Raw genomic sequence first — 22,204 nt, 5'->3', positions numbered from 1 at the left:
ACTGAATGGGTCTGTTCTAGTAAGGACCAACATAGGATGTAGATCTGTATCTACTTTAAATTTAAATTTAAAAATTGTTTGAAACACCAAAAATTTCTGTAGGTTTTAAAAAATAAGCAGATGCTGTGGGTAATTTTGTTTTCTAAAAGTCTCGCTTTTTGAGTCTTTTAAATATGGGAAGAGGATGAGACTCTGTCTAGAATCCTCTTAATGGCATGCTACCTGTCTGGAACAGTGTGTAGACGTATTAGGGAGATGGAAGATAAAGCCATCTCAATCACCTGGACAGATAGGCTCCAGCAGAGTAGCCTTTTCTCTGAACAAAGGCAACTTCCTATGCTGTCCCTCCATCCCGTTGCTGTTATGTCTGCAGCTATTTAGCTGCTGCCAATGCTACCTCAATTGATTTATTTATGCCGGCCAAGAGGATGACAGCCCCTGTATGCTGGCCTAAACCTGTTAAGAAGAGGTCAGCCTGAAATATAAAATAGTTATACATTATAATCATAACAAATGCAGTTACCAATAATTCATTTTAGCAAAGAAATAGGAGAAGGGAAAAGGAGATTGACCCAGTTTTTTTTTTTATTGGCAGAAGAAAATGCAAATACAATCTCACATCCCAGATAAGTAATTTCAAAAATAGGGGATTTTTGCTCTCTTTTTTAGCTATTGATGTGAAGTTTTATTTTTTAAAGAAGCCTTTTTGTGCCTCCCTCTATCTTGTCACACCATATTCATTGTAGTAATCATACCAAATGGGCTAGTAAATAATAAAGGGAGAACTGCATTATAGAAAATTTCAGCTGAATTGTATACTCAGAAAAGGGCCAAGTTTACTGTTCACCTGAAGTCTCTAAAATGCTATTGCTGGAAATTATAAATGATGATGACCGTTCAAGACTGGATCGTCTGATAACTTACCATTTGTGAGATAAATGTAACTTTTAAAAATCTTTAAAGGAGTCAATATTTTCTGATATTGCGCTTTGATAACTTGAGTACACATGCCTTTACAAATTGTTCAGACTGGAGGGAAGCTAGTTCAAATAAATCAGATGAAGTTAACCAAGGTGGAGTTGGGATGCATTTCCCATAATCTTTAGCCATCATGGCTATGGTCAGGGGCAATGGGAGTTATTGTCCAAGCATATCTAGGAAAAATAATCTAGGAAACTCTGCTTCTTAGTGCTACTGTTAGCTATCCTCAGCTCTCTATACTTTATCTGTTCTCTAGACCAAATGATGGTGAAGAAGTTGCATATAGCGAAGATGATACTACAGTTCTAGAGACAGCTCAAGTACAAATAGGACTCAGGTAAGTCATCATATATAGAAAAAGAGAGAGTATCTTTATACAATACCAAAAGTGTTACAAATGTCTAATACAGATTTCCCCTCCATTCTTCTTCACAGATATGATACAAACAGCTCAAGTTTTGTCATAATTGTGGTACGGTTACAAAATCTCCATGCCCTTTCGGTATCACCTGGCTCCAAAGTGTAAGTTCTTCTGAGATTATACAAGCATTGAGAATGGAGGATTTTTGAGGAAAATGCACTTTTCAGGAACTCAAATGCATTTATCACCCTTTGATTGCACGAAATACAAATATTTTGCTGAGAATTTCACTTCCTCCTCCTCCTCAAACTGCTGCAGATGTCAGCTTCTTACAAAGCAAAATGCATCTCCCGCCAATTTTCCTCTAGCAAGTGTTCTTGCAAGTTATTGTAATGGGCATCTACTGAAATAGTATTAGCATAAGATGCATGTCTCTTTCCTCGATAGCAGGAAAGCATTCAGAGTGGGGCAAGTCTTGGAGCTCTTCCTATCAATGAGAGGAAGAAAAATTCACTAAGTTAAATTTTCATTTTCTTTGCTATGGTTTCTGTACATCGCACATATGGGAACTGAATCTATCCAGAGCCTTCTATGTAGGTTAACTGTGTGTGTCATTCACTCATTGTCTGATAACTACAATAAGTGAGTCCTTAATTGCTTAGGTAAGATCTGTAACGTGCAAACATGCAAAATCTGTCACAGTTTCATTGCATAGGTACAGGGAAACAGAGCAGCCAGAGTCAAACTACTCATTGGAACAGGTCATTCACACTGTTCCTTCCACATTTATCATGCTGGTACTGATGATTTGAATGATGATCTCACAGTGCTCCTTCTTCATACAATTTACATGGCTTTTGTACATTTTTTTTAAAAAAATCAATTTTGATTTTCATTCTCTAGAATGATTGTTTAACTCCCCAAAAGAGGGGGAAATCTGAACAGATGAAAGACTATGCTCCCCCTTCATAGCACAGCACTGCCATGTGACTGAAGTGTTTCTTGTGGGGGTTTTTTCCTGTTGCATTTTACTTTTGAAGGATGTGTGTTTCTTCTTTTCAACAAGCAGTACCCTCTTTTCCAAAAAGCAAACTACCACACTGCCCCCTCACATACTGTATATACTCATGTACGAGTCAGCCTCATGTATAGGTCGAGGGAAGGTTTCAGAGTCAAAATCCTGGGTTTTGATATGATCCATGGATGTCGAGGGTAAAACTTAGTGGGCTATAAAGAAGGATGGAAAGGGGAAAGTACCACTTTCATCCCTCCTTCTCCTTCTCTGAACCTTTCCCAACTGATTCCCAGGTGCTGGAGGAGAGATTTTCAGATTGAAAAAGGAAGCAAGTGGATTTAAATGGAGAGTTGTTTCCATAGGTAGCAAGGTCTTGCAAAATGGACTGGAGATAATGGTTTTAAATGGAGGGTTTTTTTGTGTGTGTTTGGTTTTGGTTTTGGTTTTTTTATAGGAAGCAAGGTCTTGCAGAAGGGACCAGAGGGAGAAGCAAGTGGATTTAAATGGAGAGGTTTTTCCATAGGAAGCCTGGTCTTTCCAAATGGAGCAGAGAGAGAAGCATTTAAATGGGGAGGCTTTTCCATGGGAAGCCAAGGCTTGCAAAACTGAGCAGAGAAAGAAGCAAGTGGATTTAAATTGAGAGGTTTTTCCATGGGAAGCCAGGGCTTGCAAAACAGAGCAGAAAACGAAGCAAGTGCTTTTAAATGGAGAGGCTTTTCTATGGGAAGCCAAGGCTTGCAAAATGGAGCAGAGAAAGAAGCAAGTGGGTTTAAATGGAGAGGTTTTTCCATGGGAAGCCAGGGCTTGCAAAATGGAGCAGAGAGAGACGCAAGTGTTTTTTAAATAGGAAGTTTTTCCGATAGGAAGCAAAGGCTTGCAAAACGTAATGGAGGGCGAAGGAGTTGGTATTCAGTGGAGATTGGAGTACCAGCCTTGCTTGCTTGCTTTAGGACCTTTCTAAGCAATACTGATGTATTGACCCTTATATAAATCTACCCAAGATTTTAGAGGCAATTTGGGGGCATACATTTCTCAACCTATAATCAAGTATATATGGTACACTCCAGGGTCTTCTAGATTAGGAATTTTTTATGTGGTGGGCTTTCAAATTGTTCTTGTTGACATGCAGTTAGATAGGTGAAAGTGAATCCAGCCAGTTGAAAAATCAGTTTTCTGAGCCTTCCTATTTATTTATTTATTTATTTATTTAATTTATCTAGGAGGTCTCAGACTTTTTGTCCTTACCTGAAATGTAGGCCAGTTCCAATACTCCAGCAAATTTCCTTAATACAGCTCAGTTTTTCCAAAGAGTCATGTGATAGTTGAACAGAAATTTCTCCTCAGAAGAGCTGACTTTAAACTGAGAATATGGCTGAGTTGTTTCTAATATTCATTCACTGCTTTGAGACTTTCCAACATTCACTGTATGTGTGGGATGTATTTGCATTTCAAAGTAATTGCAGTTTCACTTTCTCATTTCATCAGTGGAGTAATGCTTTTTTGCCTGAGCATGAAATGCCTCCTATATTCTGAGCACTTGTCTCAGGCAAGGTGGTTTAATTTGAGGAAATAATAACATATTATATGAAATTCATGGGTTACCATAAGACAACAGACGACTTGAAGGCACACACACATGCATGCACGGCATCATCAGTTATTTGTTTGTTTATTTATTTCTATCCCACCTATTCCGAGTTCGAGACGCAAAGCAGCTTACAACAGATTTTTTAAAAAATAAATTGTTAAAAATGTGCAGGATAAAACCAGCTTAAAACATACATCATTACACACACACACACACACACACACACACACACACACACACAATCTGCAGCACAACAATTAGTAGTTTTTTGTGGGTTTTTCGGGCTATGTGGCCATGTTCTAGAAGAGTTTCTTTTTCAGGAAGAAACTCTTCTAGAACATCACCACATAGCCCGAAAAACCCACAAAAAACTATGGATGCCGGCCCTGAAAGCCTTCGACTTCACACAACAGTTAGTAATATCCAAGACATTGTTTAGGTAAAATAAGACTTATACAGTCATTCATCCAATGCCTGTTGAAATAGAAAAGTCTTTACTTGTCTGTGAAAAGAAAGTACGGAAGGTACCAGCCCAACCTCTCTGGGAAGGGAGCAGAGGTATGAGCATCTAAGCTTTCAAATGTAGTTGAACTACAATACCCATTAGTTATAGCTATGAGAGCACATGATGAGAGATGAATGGAGTTGTAGTCCCACCACCATCTGGAAGATAACATGTTACCTATTTCTGCTGAAAGAGCTGCTTTCTGCATCACAGTATGGCATCAGAGTACTCCCACAAGCTGCTCCATACTAGAAAAACAGCACATGAGTGCACATGGAAAGGGAGAGATTGCTGACTCATCCTTATCCTCTGGCATTATTTATGTGAATTTTTACCCTTCCCGGTTTGTTTTCAGACATGACAAGATATCTGAAGAGTACTCCCATATTACTAAACTCGAATATGGGAGGAAGCAGTCTTATAAACATTTGTTGAGGAGGCAGAGGTGGGGAAAAGGCTGCTGTGGTTGTGGTTAGTACTGGATTTAAGCACATTTCCCCACATGATCCAGGCCCTAGATGTAATCAAATGTGATTGTGCAGCAAGAGAAATGGCACTTGGTCTGAGTAAATGAAAGCTTAAACATTCTAAAACATTCCACTATTTCCCTCTCAGCAGTTATTTGTTTTTTATCCCTTCAGAATAATATTCCCTCTTCTGTAGTATTTCCATTGGAGAGAATGAAGCATCATAATGCATCCTCTGGTATTTCCATTAGGATAGCAAACTCTGCTTTCCATAAAATTATTTCTCAGTCACCATAACCAGTACCATCAACACCACTTCTTTTCATTATGTTCCCAAGCAACACCTTTAAGGGGGGGGGGGGGCAGGGTTTGAGGTTTATAACTATGGGATAAATTTATGAGTATCTCTTCTTTTGCACAAATCCACTCCACTTCTTCTGGTCCTGTCAATTAGAGCATTTCAGTTTTCTTGCCCTATTTATTTTCAAGGTCATTTGCCAGTTCCTCAAATAGCTTGGTTTATTGGGAGACATTTACTCTTGGCAGCTGTAATTCAGTAAACATTGGAACTTCTGAACATGAGAATTAGGTAGAAAAATATTAATGCAACTCATGAAAGTGTATCTAGTTCCAGAATGTAACAGGCATGGGGACTTGATGGTGCTATTTTCAATATTTTCTTTCATTGCCTTCCCATATCTAGGTATTTTAGAGTTGCCGTTCTTCCATCTTCAGCTGACATCAGCTGTCTCTTCCGTACAAAAGTCCATTCTGCTGCTGAAACTCTTTTATTTAGTGAGATGTTCAGAGTAACTATTTCCCAGGCATCTTTGCATCAGAAAACTTTGAGAGTGGATGTCTGCTCCGTCAGTAAAACTTGTCGAGAAGAATGCCTAGTAAGTATTCTTTATTATTAGCTTTGTTTGATGCTTTTATGTTTGGGGTTGTTTGGTTTTTTCCCCCATGCTAATAGGTGGTTTCTGAGCTGTGCATTAGTAACCTCCACAAGACTGAATATATTCATCTCTGATATTGGATGATTGCAGTGTTTAGACTCTCTTTTGATCAGAGTATTACAGAGGTAGACAATTTGTTCAGTACTGAGGGCTTCATTGAAAATGCATCATGAGCCTGAGGGCTGCAGCTAATATGCATATTTTAGATGCATGTAAATAAGGGTAATTTGCATTCCATTTTAATGGATGTGGTGAATAGCGAATCAGAATGTGAGAGAATAATGTGCTCTTTGGTGTAGGTTCTACAGTGAAGAATTTTGTTTAGTCCATCAGCTCAACTTTGTATATATTGAGTTAGAAATTAAACTGCTAAGAACTTTGAACTAATTTATGCATCTGATCTGTTTGCATTTAATCAATATGTTCCCCTATATTTTCCTAGAACAGAATTTTGAGGTTCTTGCGTTCCTAGGGACCCCTACCAGGGGTGACATTGATCAGAAAATTGCAAATCCTTGTTCCTGGAAACATCCAACAACTCTGGTTCTCCTTTAAAACCATGTCCCTCTGTCACACCTTATATCAACCCCCAAAATGTGATTTTCAACCCTGGAGGTGGATTTCTTGCCCTGTCTAGGTTCAGTTTTATGGTGTAATGCAGCTTGTGAACCCCTGAAGCTTGAAAAACTTAAGGCAAGCTGAAACTCCTAGGACTTACATGCAAGCCAGAGTGAGAGTCTAATTTGCTTGTAAAATATTATATACCTTACATAGTTTTTGTCTGCAAGAAAAAATTGTTTAGCATCATCTTGTAGATAGAATATGCAGGTTTGCAGGGGGGGGGTGTTTTTAACTTGTCAATTGCATGAGGGGAAAAAAATAAGCTTCCAATTTTATCAAAAACCTTTAAAAGGAAATCGACCTCCAGGACTGTAAATCCCATTTTGGGATTTGATACAAGGTGTGACAGAGTTCATGCCAATATTATGGTTGCGGTATGCCATCTTTTGTCTACTAGACTATGGTTTTGGAAATAGCAAATGGTTTTCCCCATTAATTTGAAAAGCCTAGATGCTGTGAAAGAGCCTAGATGCTGTGAAAAAGTATTCATTGTGTTTACGAGAACACCATTTTTCACTCCAACGTGATCACTAATCTCCTTGCTATGGCCCTTGAGAGGAACTGAGAGCTAGCATAAAGGTTCTAAAGATCCTTTAGCTGTTTTTCTTGATGTGCAGAGGATAACCCCTACATGTGTGGAATTATCTTCCATACCACCAAGAGAATAAATAAAAGTCACAGGAGAAATTATCTTCAATACATAGTTTTTTGTGGGTTTTTTGGGCTATGTTGCCATGTTCTAGAAGAGTTTATTCCTGACGTTTCGCCAGCATCCGTGGCTGGCATTTTAATTCTCTGAAGATGCCAGCCTTAGATGCTGGTGAAACTTCAGGAATAAACTCTTCTAGAACATAATAATAATGATGATGATTATGGTGATGATGTTTATTTATATTTCCTGCCTCCCATGCATTGAGGTGAGATTACATCATTAAAATGATACATAGTACAAACTATAATCAATAAAACACTAATACTGAATTCACCAACATTCTTATTAGTTCTCTAAAATAGCAGTTCAACAATTAGCCAACAATCATAGTCAAGAGTGGGGCGATCGTCATAACCTTTTATATGGAGTCTAGTGGATAAGCCCGGACATGGCCACATAGCCCAAAAACCCCACAAAAACTATGGATCCCAGCCATGAAAGCCTTCGACTTCACATCTTCAATACAATTTTTGTGTTGGTGCAGTTTCCTGGACTGTCTTTTATGCTGATTTTTGTTGTAGTGAATAGTGTCAAGATAGCAACATAGAAATACAACTCAGAAAACTGTAAAAATAATAAGTTCTTTCCATTCATCATTGTGTTGAATATATGCAGTTATCACATGACAGGTTGCTCCATGGCTTTGAGAGATGTTCTTTCTCTGAGACACCTGAAGGGAGACTTCCCCAGCCCTTGCTGGAGATTTTCCATGTGAGTAAATCAGACGAGAGACACCCCCCAAACAGGCAGAGACCACCATGCTGTGGTCTCACCTCCACTCACCCACAGCTCACTAGCAAAGGTGCATCGGGCAAAATTGTCAAACTCATCCTGTATAATAGTATCATAGTAAGAACTTGATTGCTTTATTTTTCTCCATACTTTTCAAGCTGCTGTTCCAGCAGCTGCCCAGTGAATGATAGTATAACGGGAACATATTGATTAATAACTGTGGACCCAGCCAGAGTGTAAACTAATAGCGCCTGAGGCATGTTGCACAATTGGGTTCTCAAAGTCTCTAGCTATAAGCCTGAATTTTCTTTCTTTGCATATAAAACCTGTTACTTCCTCATGAAGAAGATGGATTGAGGCCAACTATATTTTGCCTCAGGCATCAACTTAGCCAGTACTCTCTCTTGCATGTATCTATTATGGTTGATTAGTAATATAAAATATAAACAAGGTGTTTTTTTTCCTGCATTGCCTGTCTGATCTTGAATATTTACCAATTATTTGTTTTTAGAAAACAGTCATTAAACCATGTGACCCTTATACTGAGAACAAAATATAACAACTGAAGAACAAAAAATAACAAATTTGTGACTTGAATTGCTTTGCTCTTTCTCTCCTACAAGCTTTAAGTGCTACCCCAAACTATGTTCTGAACCAGCATTATTGCATCATTTCTGTGCCATCTGCTCTGGATAAACACTTACAGGGCTTTTCATCTCTTTCTATGGCTCTTCTTTTCTGTCATGCAAATGATGTAATCAGTGTTACACAGAAACATCCATACAGATCCATGTGATGCAATTGCCCATACACTCTTAAAGACACTTTTGAGAAGTGGAAGAATTTTATAGACGGAGCCTTCACATAGAGTGCTCCCATCACACTTTATTTTATATGCATAGTGGAATAGACGAACGCAGATTCACTCATCTACCACATGGAGTTAACTTAACCCATTTGTGTATTTACTTCAGTTTCAATCTTGGTTCTAAGTTACTATTATACTTGAATCAAAAAGATGTGCAGGTATAGTTGATGTTTTTAATTGTAATGATATAAGAGACAGTTGAAACAATGTTTATGTGGCAATACCATTCTGAAATATTTAAACTATTTCATAATTCTTTCCATTAAAGACTATGACATAAATCTTTACTCCCAAACATTGAATTGGATGGAGGCCAATTAAAATGACCAAATAAACTAACCTTTTGTATTTCTCTGTAGGCTGGAACTCAGATAAGCCTGGCAGATTTGTCACTTTCAAATGAGACTTCTACTTTGTGGTATAATTTGCTCACTTACAAGAAGATTTCTGGCAAAAAGAAGCCAAAGGAAGATCCTGTGTTTGTACCAGATGATCAATCATCTGGCTCCTTGGATTTGGTAAGCAAGTTGGTAACCTGGAGAGAATTGTAGAAATAGTAGCAGTTTAATAGCAATAGTCACAACTCTACTGTCTAAATTTTTGCCCCACCCGACTGTCTTTATTAGCTGACTGTCATATGCTCTAAGCTGAGTTGCATAATTTGGCTACTAAACACCATTCTCTATAGTAAGAAAAAAGTAATGTTAACCATTTTCTGTGGATAAACTACTAGCTCATAACTAGAAGGCAAGATTATAACCATTCCTCCTAAGATACTGGCTTTCCAGAGGCAGGATATGCTTTCTTTTTTCTTTTAATGGAGAAATATTTAGTCATGCAATTTTCCTCACTCACATACTGTTCTTAGATACTTATTTCAAAAATTAATAAGGGGATTGGATCAGACAGTATCTTAATTTGTGCACAGTGGAGAACAAGAGTATGCTTTTTGTAGCATGCCTGTCCCAATTCCATAGTCCATGTGTGCCTTAGGTTCTTAAGGTTATATGCACTTGAAACCAATGGACATGCGACAGAGTACTGTATAACTGTCACATATAAACTACCAAGAGCTTGGCCTTCATGGAATTGGAATGTGGGTATGCAGATCTTGAAGGATTGCTGCCCATGTATGAAATGTCCAAAAGCGTTCAGAATGGGTTCTGCAGGCCACCAATGCAGAACACCCTTTGAGGGAAAGACATTCTTGTTCTTCATTGTATCTCAAGATATGAGTCAAGATATTATCCTGTCTGACTGGCAGATACTTGTGTCAGTTATAGCTTTTGCCAACAGTATATAAGTTGGAGACTTGCCTTTACTAAGCTGCTACTTCTGTGGCTGTTGCCTGGGTCTGTGTTATTTTTTATGTGGCACTTCGTTGTAAAAAAAAATGTATCATTTAGCATATGTTAGACCACCTTCTGAAATAGTAAGTTTTTATACAGGGTATGATTTTCACAGGAATACATGAAATTTTGAATTAAGAGGATAGCATGGTAAGATTATGTCACCTGAGTCACAGTATTTGAATAAGCCTGAGTGACTGATGATGTTACCCTGATTATATAACTGTGCACCTAGAGCTGTTTTAAAACTCACTACATTTAGTTTGAAAATATAGGCATAATATAATGAAACAGACAGTGTCTTTTTTGTCTATGTTCTCAATTGTTGATGGGGCAGGTTTTATAAACAGTCCCTTCTTAAAACATATATTATAATAACAAGAAACTGTCTCCAATGCCTCTGTTAGGATGCTGTGTCAGCACTACTAGAAAGAACTTCAGCTGAGCTGCAAGCTGTAGAACAAGAATTGGCAAAGGAGGAAGAAGAAGAGGAAGAGGAAGAAGAAGCGAATGTACAAGAGCTACAGAATGCTGAGGAAGACTGGTGAGATGAACTCTGTTTTTCATTATTAAAATTGGCCAAAAGACATGAAACAAAGAAGGCTGTGGCAAGAAACCTTTTCTCACCATCTGCTACTTGTCCAAACAGAAATAACTTTTAATCCATTTTGGATTTGCTTTACTTGTTGTTTTCCCAACAGCAGCTTCTCCACTGCTGCAGACAGAAGTTGTTGGGTCATTTTTAAATCAAAATAGTTTGTTTCTTTAGTGGAACTGCAGCAAAGAGAACAATAAGTAAGCTAATATATATTCACATACTGTATTCACATGTGCCCACTGAACCCCCCATCAGCTAGTTTCCACATGAGGGAAAACAAACTCAGTTTGAATCCAGAGAAAATGGAAGTACTGATGATAGGTTCCCCAGGCCCAGGGAAGGAAATTTATCCACCTGACCTGAATGGAGTGACACTTCCCCTGAAGGATGAAGTTCGCAGTCTATGAGTACTTCTGGACTCGTCTCTGCAGTTGACATCTCAAGTAGATGCAACGGTCAGAGGTGCTTGCTATCAACTTCGGTTGATATGCCAACTGCGACCCTACCTGGGCCAAAGGGACCTTGAAACTGTGGTACATGCTCTGGTAACCTCTCGTCTAGATTTCTGTAATGCGCTCTACATGGGGCTAACCTTGTACCAAACTCGGAAGCTTCAGTTAGTACAAAATATGGCAGCCAGACTGGTCACCGGTACATCTAGGTTTGACCATATAACACCTATTTTAAAAGATCTTCACTGGCTGCCTATTTGCTTCTGAGCGCAATACAAGGTGTTGGTTATTACCTATAAAGCCCTACATGGCTTGGGCCCGAGTTACTTGACAGACCGCATCTCCCCATATAATCTGCCCCGCACACTCAGAACATCCGGGAAGAATCTTATGGAAATTCCACCTTCCAAATCTGTATCTACATCCCAGGTGGCCTTTTCAGTGGTGGCCCCACGAATCTGAAATAGCTTTCCTGAGGAGCTCCATTTGACGACCCCCTAGAAACATTTTAAAAAAGGCTTAAAACCTTCCTTTTTTGTCAAGCCTTCCCCCCGATAAATGAAGCTGTGTATGTTGATGCCATTGATTCCCTGCCTTACCTTGCTGTATGACTGTGTTTTAAATTTTGTATAATTGGGTTTTATCTAGAGATGTTTGTAACGGTTTTTTATGGTTGTAATGGTTTTCTACGGTTGTAAACCGCTTTGATCTGTGGAAAAGCGGTATACAAATAAAATTTATTATTATTATTATTTAAGATTGTGGAGAGAGAGAGAGAGAGAGAGCAGGGTTCTCCCTGGACTCCTGCTGTCAGTGGCTGGGGACCTGGAGAAAGCTGCTGAATGCTCATGGGTACTCTCTGTGAGCTGGAAGGGTTCCAGATAATGGAAAGAGGCTTATGTCTGTTTAGAAGGCTTGCCTCTTGCAGACCTGACCTCAAACCATGAACTATCTTTAAACACATTAATACAGTAATGTGAAACTGAAGGCTTTCACAGCTGGCATCCATAGTTTTTGGGCTATGTGGCCATGTTCTGGAGGAATTTATTCCTGACGTATCACCTGCATTTATGGTTGGCATCTTCAGAGAATGGTGACATGGAAGTGAGTGGGGTATATATACTGTGTTACCTTTGGTTGGGAGGAAGTGATTTACATGTTAATCTGTGTGTTGGTCTGTTAGAAATTAACATGTAAATTACTTCCTCCCAACCAAGGGGTCATACAATATATATAGCCCACTCTCTTCCATGCCACCTTGTCTGAAGATGCCAGCCAAAGAGGCAGGTGAAACATCAGGAAAAAATTCTTCCAGAACATGACCACATAAGCCTGAAAAACCCACAAAAAATTAATCATGTTTTTGGATTCAGTCTTGTGCTGTCCACAATAAATATAATGTCTGATGAATGAATCTTTTGTTAGGAATGTAATCCAATGAGATTATTGCTTTGTTTTAGATTCAGTGTAAAAAAATACTGATGCAATTTGGGTGTGTGTGTGGAATTCACAATGTTCTGGTAAATTGAGAAGCATACCTAATTTAATGGACTGAGAACTCAACATAAATTATCCTGTACTTATGATAATCCTGTACTTATGTACATTTTGGAATAATTTTTTGATATCAAAAATTTTATGTGGTGGGTTTTAAGACAGTATTGCTCAAAGTGGTGGTCCACCACCATTGCCTATAAGTCTGTAGTAAATTTCCTAGAAACTGTTCTAATAAGATAAAGAAATAGCACCAATATAGTACTGGTTCCTGGCACGTTAGGGGGAAACTGTCAAGCTGCCACATCAGATAGCTTGAGGAACACTGTTTTAGAGGAGGTGATTTCTGACTGAACTTTCTGTTTTTCTTGGAGCAAATGATAAATATAATGGATGTAACATGTCAGATCATGAAAGCATTTTAGTAAAATTCTTATCCGCTTCTGTCCAAGATAATGAGTTGATGATAATACATCTTTTATAGATAGTTTACATCCAAAACATAATAGTATTTTCTTGTCTTTCAGCTTTGCTAGTTCAAGGAGTAAACTTGGGTTACTTTTTTTTCTCACAGGCTAGGAATATTGGCAGAGGCATCCCATGCCACTGTGACAGAAGAGCAGGGTGCTGTTAAAAGTGCAGACAAAAGTGAATATGTAGATTTCTGTTCTGAATTGGTAGAGGTAGAAGAACTCAAGGACAGGGAGGACAGCAGCCCTACAGATGTGCATCACAATGAAGAAGTTGCAGTATTGCCCACACTGGTGAGTATTTTAAATGGTGTTTTCCAAAAGCATCATGAAGATGACTCTGGCATTCTTTGGCTGGTCATGAACCATCAGGGTAGTGTATTTAAGATTAAGAGCATGAAAATTTATCATGAGGCATTTATCATTTTTGTAGTATTTTAAATATGTCAGCTCATCATTTGGCCTCTTCAGTTGCTTTCTAACACATCCTTTTCTGTTGTTGTCATTGTTGCCTTCAAGTCATTTTCTACTTATGGCAACCCTAAGGTATCATGCGGTTTTCTTCATACCTTACAGCATACTGATACATTTTGTATTGTTGTTAAGGGAAGTAAGCAAAAAAACAAAAACAAAAATCCTTAAATCCATAAGAGAAGCATTCAGCTTGCTAGTTAACATTTAATGCTTATTTGTTAGAATATTCATGTTTAATAATGAATCTATTAAATATTTAATAGGTTATTTAATGCTGAGGCTATACTTGCATATATGTATGGCTTAATATTTTTATTTTTGCCATTGTTATGAAGTTTTAATAATAAGGGCTATGTTTTTCAGAAGAGTGCAGAACTCTGTGTGTGTGTGTTAGGATGGATTGATCGGTTTATTTATTTCTAGACTATTTAGGTTTTGCCTTAGATCAGTTCTGGGACATTCCTATATTAATCTGCAAGTTTTGTAAGGTGGAAATTATAGAGGTGTTCATGTTTAAATATAAAATTTGACTATGTTTTCCTACCAAGATATGCATTTCCTAAATTTTATCTTAAAATACGTATTTTGTTGACATACTGACACATTTGAAAGTTGAGAGCTGCATTGCATAAAAATGCAAAGTCTGAATAAAAACTGCATCCTGAACTAGGGCTCTTTCATACTGCCCAATTATAGCACGATGGTTCCACTTAAACTACAATGGCAACATTCTGTGGAATGTTAGGGTTTGCAGTACTAGAGCTCTCTGGCTGAGATTTTGGATACCCCTCCCTAAACTGCCAATCCCAGGATTCCATAAAATGGAAACATGCAGTTAGTGAAATCATGGCTCTATAACTGTGCAGTGTTTGTGAAGTAAAGTTTAGGTCTGTTTGCTTCAGAATGTGGACTGAATTAAATCCTCAAGTATCTTGTCTTTGTGTCCTCTTGCTCTTAACTCTGACCTGTTGCCTTGTTCCCTTGAATGTTCCCACCTACTCGCTTCCTTCCTCTCTTTCCCTGTTAATATTTTACTTTTCATATATTCCAAATGAGGGCCTTTTAAGTACCAGAGTATAATTCCATTTGACATTAGTAGCTTCATTGGGGGGAGGGGGGTCCAGGCCGCACCGGGTGACATCCCAGATGGGGGGTGATGGCCCAGGATGGGGGGGTGACACAAGTAATCTTCTTGCCGCTTTGGCATTGTTTTGGCCCATGCAGAGGCATCTCTACCCCCCACAGGAGCTGCTCGGGCCTACACGGGCTCTCCCCAGGCCCACGCCCACTCTCTCTGGGCTGGGTGGGTGCTCCCCTGGGCCCGCACAAGCACTCCCCAGGCCACATGGGCTCTCTCCACTCTCCCTGGGCCCATGCCCCCCAGTAACGCTACTAATGTGGGGGCACAGGTACAACCCTCATGGATGTCCTTCTGGCCCCAGACTTCCAGAAACCCCACTGGAAGTCCGAGTACAGAAGTCCCACCCACCCCAGAAGTCCCCCCCCCTACACTGGGTATCACTGTTTGACATTAGTTTTTATTTTACAAAAATAGTGATTAAAACACACTCCATCGATATATTCATTCTTTTTGTGATAGCTCGCAAAGCAGTTCCTTTCCCAATAGTTGTTGTATACACCATTTTCATTTATGGGCTGAGTGGTGAAAATAAAAGAGAAGAAAAAGAGAAACCCCTACGATAGAACACAGGACACAGAAAAGTGGTTTAGTCCCACTATGTTTAAATCCAGATTGTGATCTAGGTTAAACGGGCACGGTTTCCACTGAATCCGATTTTAGAAATCGGTTCAGAAAGGGGAGGCATGCTTTTTGTCAATTTTTACCCATTTAACCCACGTCAAAAAGACACTGGGAAAATGGGGTGTTTTGGGGCTGTTTTTCGATTCAGTCCAAGTGGGAACCAGGTGGATTCAAATCGAAATCAAATCTGCCCTGGTTCCCACTGGCAGCCTGGCCCGGGGGGCAGCTGGCATTATCCGGCCTCTCCTGGTCCCCAAATCCCCAGTCCAGCCGTTTACCGGCTTCTTTGGCCGCTGACCGGCTTCCCTGGGCTTTTTGTTTAATTTCTTGTGGCCGGGGAGGCTGGAGGGACATCGCAGAGAAGCCAGAAGCCTTGCAACCTCCTTCCTGGCTTTCCCCCAGCTTCTCTGCAACCTCCTTCCAGCCTCCCCATCCAAAGGAATTTTTTAAAAAGGTGCAGGGAAGCCAGTAAGGAGGCTGGACCAGGGATTTTGGGGCCAGGACAGGCTGGGCCAACAAGCTGTCCCCCACCACTTGCCAATTCCTGAACTGATTCCTGAAACCGGCTCAAACATAGTGGAAACCACATTTTTTCTGAACCGGTTTCAAGAATCAGTTCAGGAAATGGATTTTCCAGTAAGTGGGAATGGGCCCTTAGAAGATTAATTCACTACGGTAAGCATTTGGGTAGTTTTGCCAATTCTTCTAAGATAGTGTTGCTGTTGAGCATATTTGTTGCAGAATGGTAGAGCATATGATTTGCATTTTATAAGTCTTTCCAGGTTTGAAATCCTGGAAAACTGCTGCCAGTCAGTAAAGTAAAATTTAGTTAAGTGGGCCAACAGTCTGCCAAGAAAAGGGTTTTTATAGTGCTGTACTGTTGTTAATCTTTTTAAAGCAATATTTTAAATTATTTTAATTCTGTTGTTGATTTAAAACTGTTTTAATCTCAACTTCTATAAATGTTTTTAACTGTATATACTGTATTAAATTGTAATAAACTGTATTTATTGTAATTATTGTAATACTGTAATAAGCTCTATTTATTATAATTTTCTGCTCTTTGTAAGCCACCTTGAGTCCCACCCTGAACAAAAGGCAGAATATAAATAAAGTCATGGATGGATATATGAATGGATGGAACATAGTAGGAAGCTTCCAGTGTTTTTCTATTTGCTTTTAAACAGCAAATGTATGTTTTGTCAAATATTAGTTTCATCTTCTGCATAACCATAGGTAGGATAACCTGGAGCCATAAAAGCTAATAAAAAGCGTTAATTTCATTTTAAAATGGGACTTGTATTTATTTAAAAATTAACTCCATCTTTCACTATAATCTGAGTTTGGCACATTGTTATCCATGAGGATCTACACAGCCATCAGACTAGCAAAAGTGTGACACTTTGTCTAGTAAATTACCATTTAAGAATCGCATCCTCTTGAGGAACAGAGCACACATCTCTGTTTTTACTATATGTCACAGTAAATGCATTTGGATTCCTTTACGGTAAACACACGTGGTTAATTGGTTTTTGTTTTAAATGAGAACTGTTTATTATGTGCTCAACAGGTTGATAAGGAGACAAACACAGATGACAGGACTGAGAGAGTGGCTGTACGACCCAAGGACAGAACCAGCCTAAAGTCTCAACAGCATCCTTTTGTCAGGAACAGCATGATAGTGCGTTCACAAACCTTCTCTCCAGGAGAGCGGAACCAGTACATCTGTAGGGTAAGATAAAGAGTGTTCTCCATGAGGTCCTATTAACTAAGGACTCACTTAATTGGCATATTGCTGGCAGTGAGCCATATCCTTAGAAGGCAATGCCCATCTGTCAATTGTTAAGCTGTGGGAAATTCGCACTTTCACCTGTGGAATACATGTGAAAACTCTCAGTCCTTTCACAGAATAATCTTTGGATGTTAATACTTGCATCTTTTTATTGAGTTAAAATAAAGTTTTATGCTGTTGACATTTCTCCCCCTCCTCTAGTCTTGTGTTCATACATACTTGATCACAGATTTTACTGTACATGTACAAGAAGAACTCGCACTTCATACAAATTTATGCAGCACACATACATACACTTGGAATTAAGTCATATTGAAGTCAATAAGAATCATTACTGAATAGACATGCCTAGGGTTACTTTGTAATTCCCCCAAATAATCTAATTCTTTGAATGTGAAAATCTCTTTTAGTATACTTGTTTATACACAACAGCATGCTGCCTCTGTGAGATTTCTGGCAACAAATTATCTGTGCACATGCAAAGTCTGTAATCATAAAAGGAATACAGACTACTACTAGGAACTGAATATACAAATAATTGAGCAATCTGACCTCCAGTATTTTAAATATTCTTATGTGCTCCAGGAGGAAAAGCTTTGTTTACTGACTTCATTTTGGTGTCTTTTAAATATTTAGAATATTGATGGTAAATTCTACAAGAAACAAAACACGTTTCATATGTTCCTTTCATTGAAAGCTGTTTACTTAAACTTTCTAAAATTATTAAAATCCTTCTGGAATTGGGTTGTATAGAACAATAGCCCTAGAAGTTGAGTCTGCCAGTGCTATTAGTTGGAGAAATAAAATTGGATATGATCTATATAGTAAACTATACATTTTAGGATGCTGCCACACTGTAGAATTAATGTAACTGGACACCATTTCAAATGCCATGGCTCAATGCTATGGATTTCTAGGATTTGTAGTTTGCTGTGGCACTACAGTTCTCTCACAGAGAAGGCTATATAATCTCACAAAACTACAAATCCCAGAATAGCATTGAGTAATGGCAGTTAAAGTAGTTTCAAACTGCATTAATTCTGCAGTGTAAATGCCACCTTAGTTGTGAGATTGATGGTTTCTGCACAATCCAACTAGATATCTAAATCAGGCTATTAACTATTGAACTTTAAATGTGTTTCTTACTCTGTAGAGTGCCCTCCTTGTGACATTTCTTTCTCTAATCTAACTCATCTCTTTAAAATTTCTGACAGGGATATCATTTGGACAAGGTCAAAAGCCTTCTCCGGTGAAAGCAAGGTTGATCAGGAACAATTAATTTTTAATGATAAAAGAAAATATCTGCATGAGTGTCTGTTTTGTCTCTCTGGCAGCTATAACTTTCTGAAACATTGTGCTAGCTGCCTCAAAATTTCACAGAGAACTTTTGGATGTCATCCAAGTTGTAGTTCTGAGTTCCAAATAGAAATTCCATGTTTGTTGGAGGAGTTGCTAGAGGTAAAAAGGGAGAAGGCATAACTTATTGGGATCTCATGGTAGACACCTCAGAATTTGTGATCTAAGTGACAGTGTCCAGTTTCAAGTAGAAATTCCAAAGGAGAGGCTTTCTAGAAGCAAAAGATGGGAGCTCCTGTGACTTATTAGGACATCACTGCAAATAGAAACTGCAGAACTGGGCAGTGTTCTTGGTTGTCACCCAAGACGCAGTGGCCAGCACAGTGCTAAGATTTTCAAGGCAGGAAGAAAGGTGGAAAATCAAGGCCCCTGGGCTTTAAAAAGAGCAGGAGAACAGGAGAGGACCCTTTGAAGTAAGGTTCCTGAGGTAAAAAGGGTTGGAGAGTGGACTTTTTAAATTGGAAAAGCTCCATGGAACCATTTGGAGTATTAGGCAAATCCCTGGACAATGCTAGGTATGTTTCAGTTAGTTATTAATAAATCTATTTTGGCTGCTGCTAATTGCACTATTTTCCACTAGATGAATTGAGATAGTTTTAATATATATTGCATTATTCATTCTCCATCTTACTTATTTTTCTCTTCAGTAGTGCAGTGGGAAGCCGGTGTCTGTTTCCATTTGTACCTCCTCAAATGCACAAGTGACATTTAAGCACTAACATATGCCCATTACCATTGATGATCACTTAACAGCTCACTTCCTATGGTAGAAAAACTAATGTCTCTTTGGGGAAAGAGAAACCTAGATCATACAGCTATTTTTCAAATACTAGCTACATCGGCGTATCTTAAGGCCCAGAGCTCATTAATTATTGAAAATTCTATGGTCTAATTCTTGTAAATAATGTTGTTTAATATGCCTTCCAGAAGAATTGAGAAGGTTTATCTTCTTTTCTAAGTTAAAGTTCTTAATATGACATTTTTCTTCCTTGAATACACTCCCTCAACAACACTGTGTCTTGGAAAAGCTGTTCATTTCCCACAACCTACAGCCTGGTCAGGAACTACAGGACAAAAAGGGAGATGATAAAATACTGTTTGCCATTTTATTTGAACTTGGTAAACTATTTTATTTCTATTTGTTTATATATTCTTTCATACATTTGTATCCAGGAATCTCAGTGTCATATACAATGCAAATTGATGTATTATGGATCAATTTTAGCAGTTTAAGACAGTAAGAAAAAATATATAGACAAAAAACATTTAACAAAAAAAAAACAGAGCTTAAGATAAATTAGAACAGTTTAAGATAATCTGAAACCATGCTGACTTGGATGTAATCAATTTGCCTCAAAAGGTTTATCAAAAAGCCATGCTCTGACTTGATGCTAGGGAGAAACTAATGCTGGGGCCAAAAGTGACCCCTGTTTGCATTCCACAAATGGAGGGTCACAGCAAAGAAGGCTCTGCTCCATGGAGTAACGTTAACTAAGGCCCGTTACACACGGGCTCTTGAGGCGCCCCCATCACGTGATAGGGGTTGGCCGGGGACCTAGCATCCACACTGGCCTCACCCCTATCACGTGACGGGGGTGTAATAATGGCGGTGCCCAATACACACAGGCGCCGCCATTATTATGTGTCGGACGCATAGTGTCCGCATGTCGCGCGGCGCTTATGATGTGAGTGCGCGATTGGCGCCTTGTGGTGTCATAACCGCGCCGCAGGAAGAAGCGCCATTTTGGGGCTTCTTTTTTGCTCCTGCTGCGGCTCCCTCGCGGAGCAACCAGCAGTGCCGGCAGACCACCACTTTTAGGCGGTCTGTAACAGGCCTATATTATCTCTATCCAGGACAGGCTGTGGTTGGTAGACCAGTTGAACCCACTTCCAAGCACTCTGATCTCCAGTGACAGAAGTGAATTTAGGAGTACTCCCAAGCTGTGCACTTCCTCCCTCAAGGAAGAGCAACCACATCCAAGGCAGATCACTTATCCAGTGCCCAGACCTGAGAACCACCAATTCCCTGAGTATCCATCTTACAAGGATTCAGCTTCAGTTTACTGACCCTCCCCCCACTCAACCCATTACAACTTCCAGTGACTATTCCAGCACCTATATAGCCTGTCAGATAGACTTGTCATTTTCAAGTGTGTAATATCTTTATTACTGATTTCAACAACAAGAAGTAGAACTAAGTGTCATCAGCATACTGATTACATCCAGCCTTCAGACTCCTCTAACAACCTCCTCCAGAGGCTTCATATAGATATTGAATAGCATGAGAGACAAGTTGGAACCCTGTGACATCCTGTAGCTTAATGGTGATGTGGCTCCACTGGAGTCTCCTATATCTCCACCATGCAGGTAGGAGCAGAACTACCACAGTGCCTCCTACTCCCATCCAGCAGTCCAGTAGGATACTATGACCAAAGGTATCAAAAGCTGCTGAGAGATCCAGCAAGATCAGTGGGGTAGCACTCCTCCTGTCTTTCACCTGGAGTAGAACATAAGCAAGGGTAACTTAGGAAGGACTTCCACAGTTCTCACTGCTAGATCTATGGTTTACTACTAACCTAAGAACAGAGGCATTCAGTTCCTGGTGAGATAATGACAAGAAGGAATATTCAACTCTAAATAATGGGTTAGCGAAGAGTAGACAAATGTGCCCCCCATTCCCCCCCCCCAATTCAACATACAAATAGACAATTGTGCCTCCAAAAGCCTCAGAGATGGCAATAGTCATTTCAAAGCCCTTTTAAGGGGAGCTGCTCTAGTCCTGAAATAGCTTTTTAAAGAGGGGGGGGGGGAGAGAGAACTAGAAAATCATGAACCAGTTTGGCATAGTGGTTTGAGTGCTGGACTGCAACTCTAGAGACCAGGGTTCGATTCCTCACTCGGGCATGAAAACCTTGGCAAGTCACAGCCCTGGGGGATCCCAAGAGCCACACTTAAGGATCCCAAAGACCGCACTTAGGAGTCCCAAGGCCCACATGCAGCTTGGGGTCCATTTTGAGCCTGTTTTTTGTTTTTTTTTTTAAAGCATGGAGGGTATAGGTTTATCAGGGTGGCTGACCAAGGTTTGGAAGAGGGCAAAAATGACTCCTGAATCCTCCAGAACTGCCCATCCCTAGTTTATTGTATGGTCTTAACAGGATCATTTGGAAAGAGAATCCTATTAGCATAGTACTGCATTTAATGTGTGAAAGTACCAAAGTGATACAGAGAAAGATGTTTTATTTCTTTGACTGGATGGTCTTTGTGCTCTCTTTCTACTCTATGATTCTATGTAAATTTTCCCATTGGTTTTGTATGCATAAATTGATAGTCTGCTTCTGTAGTTTTTACTGTTGTCATTTCTAGCTTATGGCACCCTAACTCAAGCCTGTTACAGGGTTTTTGTAGCAAGATTTCTTCACAGGAGGTTTGTCCTTCCTCTGAGGCTGAGAGAATGTATCTTGCCCCAAGGTCATCCAGGATTCATAGTCTACAGAAACAGTGAAACGGCTTCACCATGCTGTGCTTTGTCATTTTTATTACATCTGTGTAACTTTAAAAGGCTATTTAAAATAACGTTTTTGTAGGTTAGTAATCCAATACGAAAAATTGTTATTTAAGCCACTGATAAAAACAGGGTTTCCTTTGATAAAT

General features: G+C 39.3%; 1 protein-coding gene across 2 annotated transcripts in view; it reads left to right on the top strand.

Annotated features, from left to right (window-relative positions):
* The window catches only part of WWC2 (WW and C2 domain containing 2), a 177,587-nt gene that overhangs the window by 139,179 nt on the left and 16,204 nt on the right, over positions 1-22,204 (top strand). For both annotated transcript variants that reach the window (XM_089525423.1, XM_089525424.1), the window contains 7 exons: positions 1,238-1,318; positions 1,417-1,503; positions 5,621-5,813; positions 9,166-9,324; positions 10,563-10,699; positions 13,274-13,463; positions 16,976-17,137. In XM_089525423.1, the coding sequence (XP_089381549.1) occupies positions 1,238-1,318; positions 1,417-1,503; positions 5,621-5,813; positions 9,166-9,324; positions 10,563-10,699; positions 13,274-13,463; positions 16,976-17,137 (1,009 nt within the window). The remainder of the gene's footprint in view (positions 1-1,237; positions 1,319-1,416; positions 1,504-5,620; positions 5,814-9,165; positions 9,325-10,562; positions 10,700-13,273; positions 13,464-16,975; positions 17,138-22,204) is intronic.

Source organism: Sceloporus occidentalis, unplaced genomic scaffold (genome assembly GCF_023333645.1).
Source record: "Sceloporus occidentalis isolate IW3139 unplaced genomic scaffold, rSceOcc1.0.p SCAF_5, whole genome shotgun sequence".
Lineage (NCBI taxonomy): Eukaryota > Metazoa > Chordata > Lepidosauria > Squamata > Phrynosomatidae > Sceloporus > Sceloporus occidentalis.
Note: the sequence above shows the minus strand (reverse complement) of the source record. Positions and strands in the feature narration are given on the sequence as shown.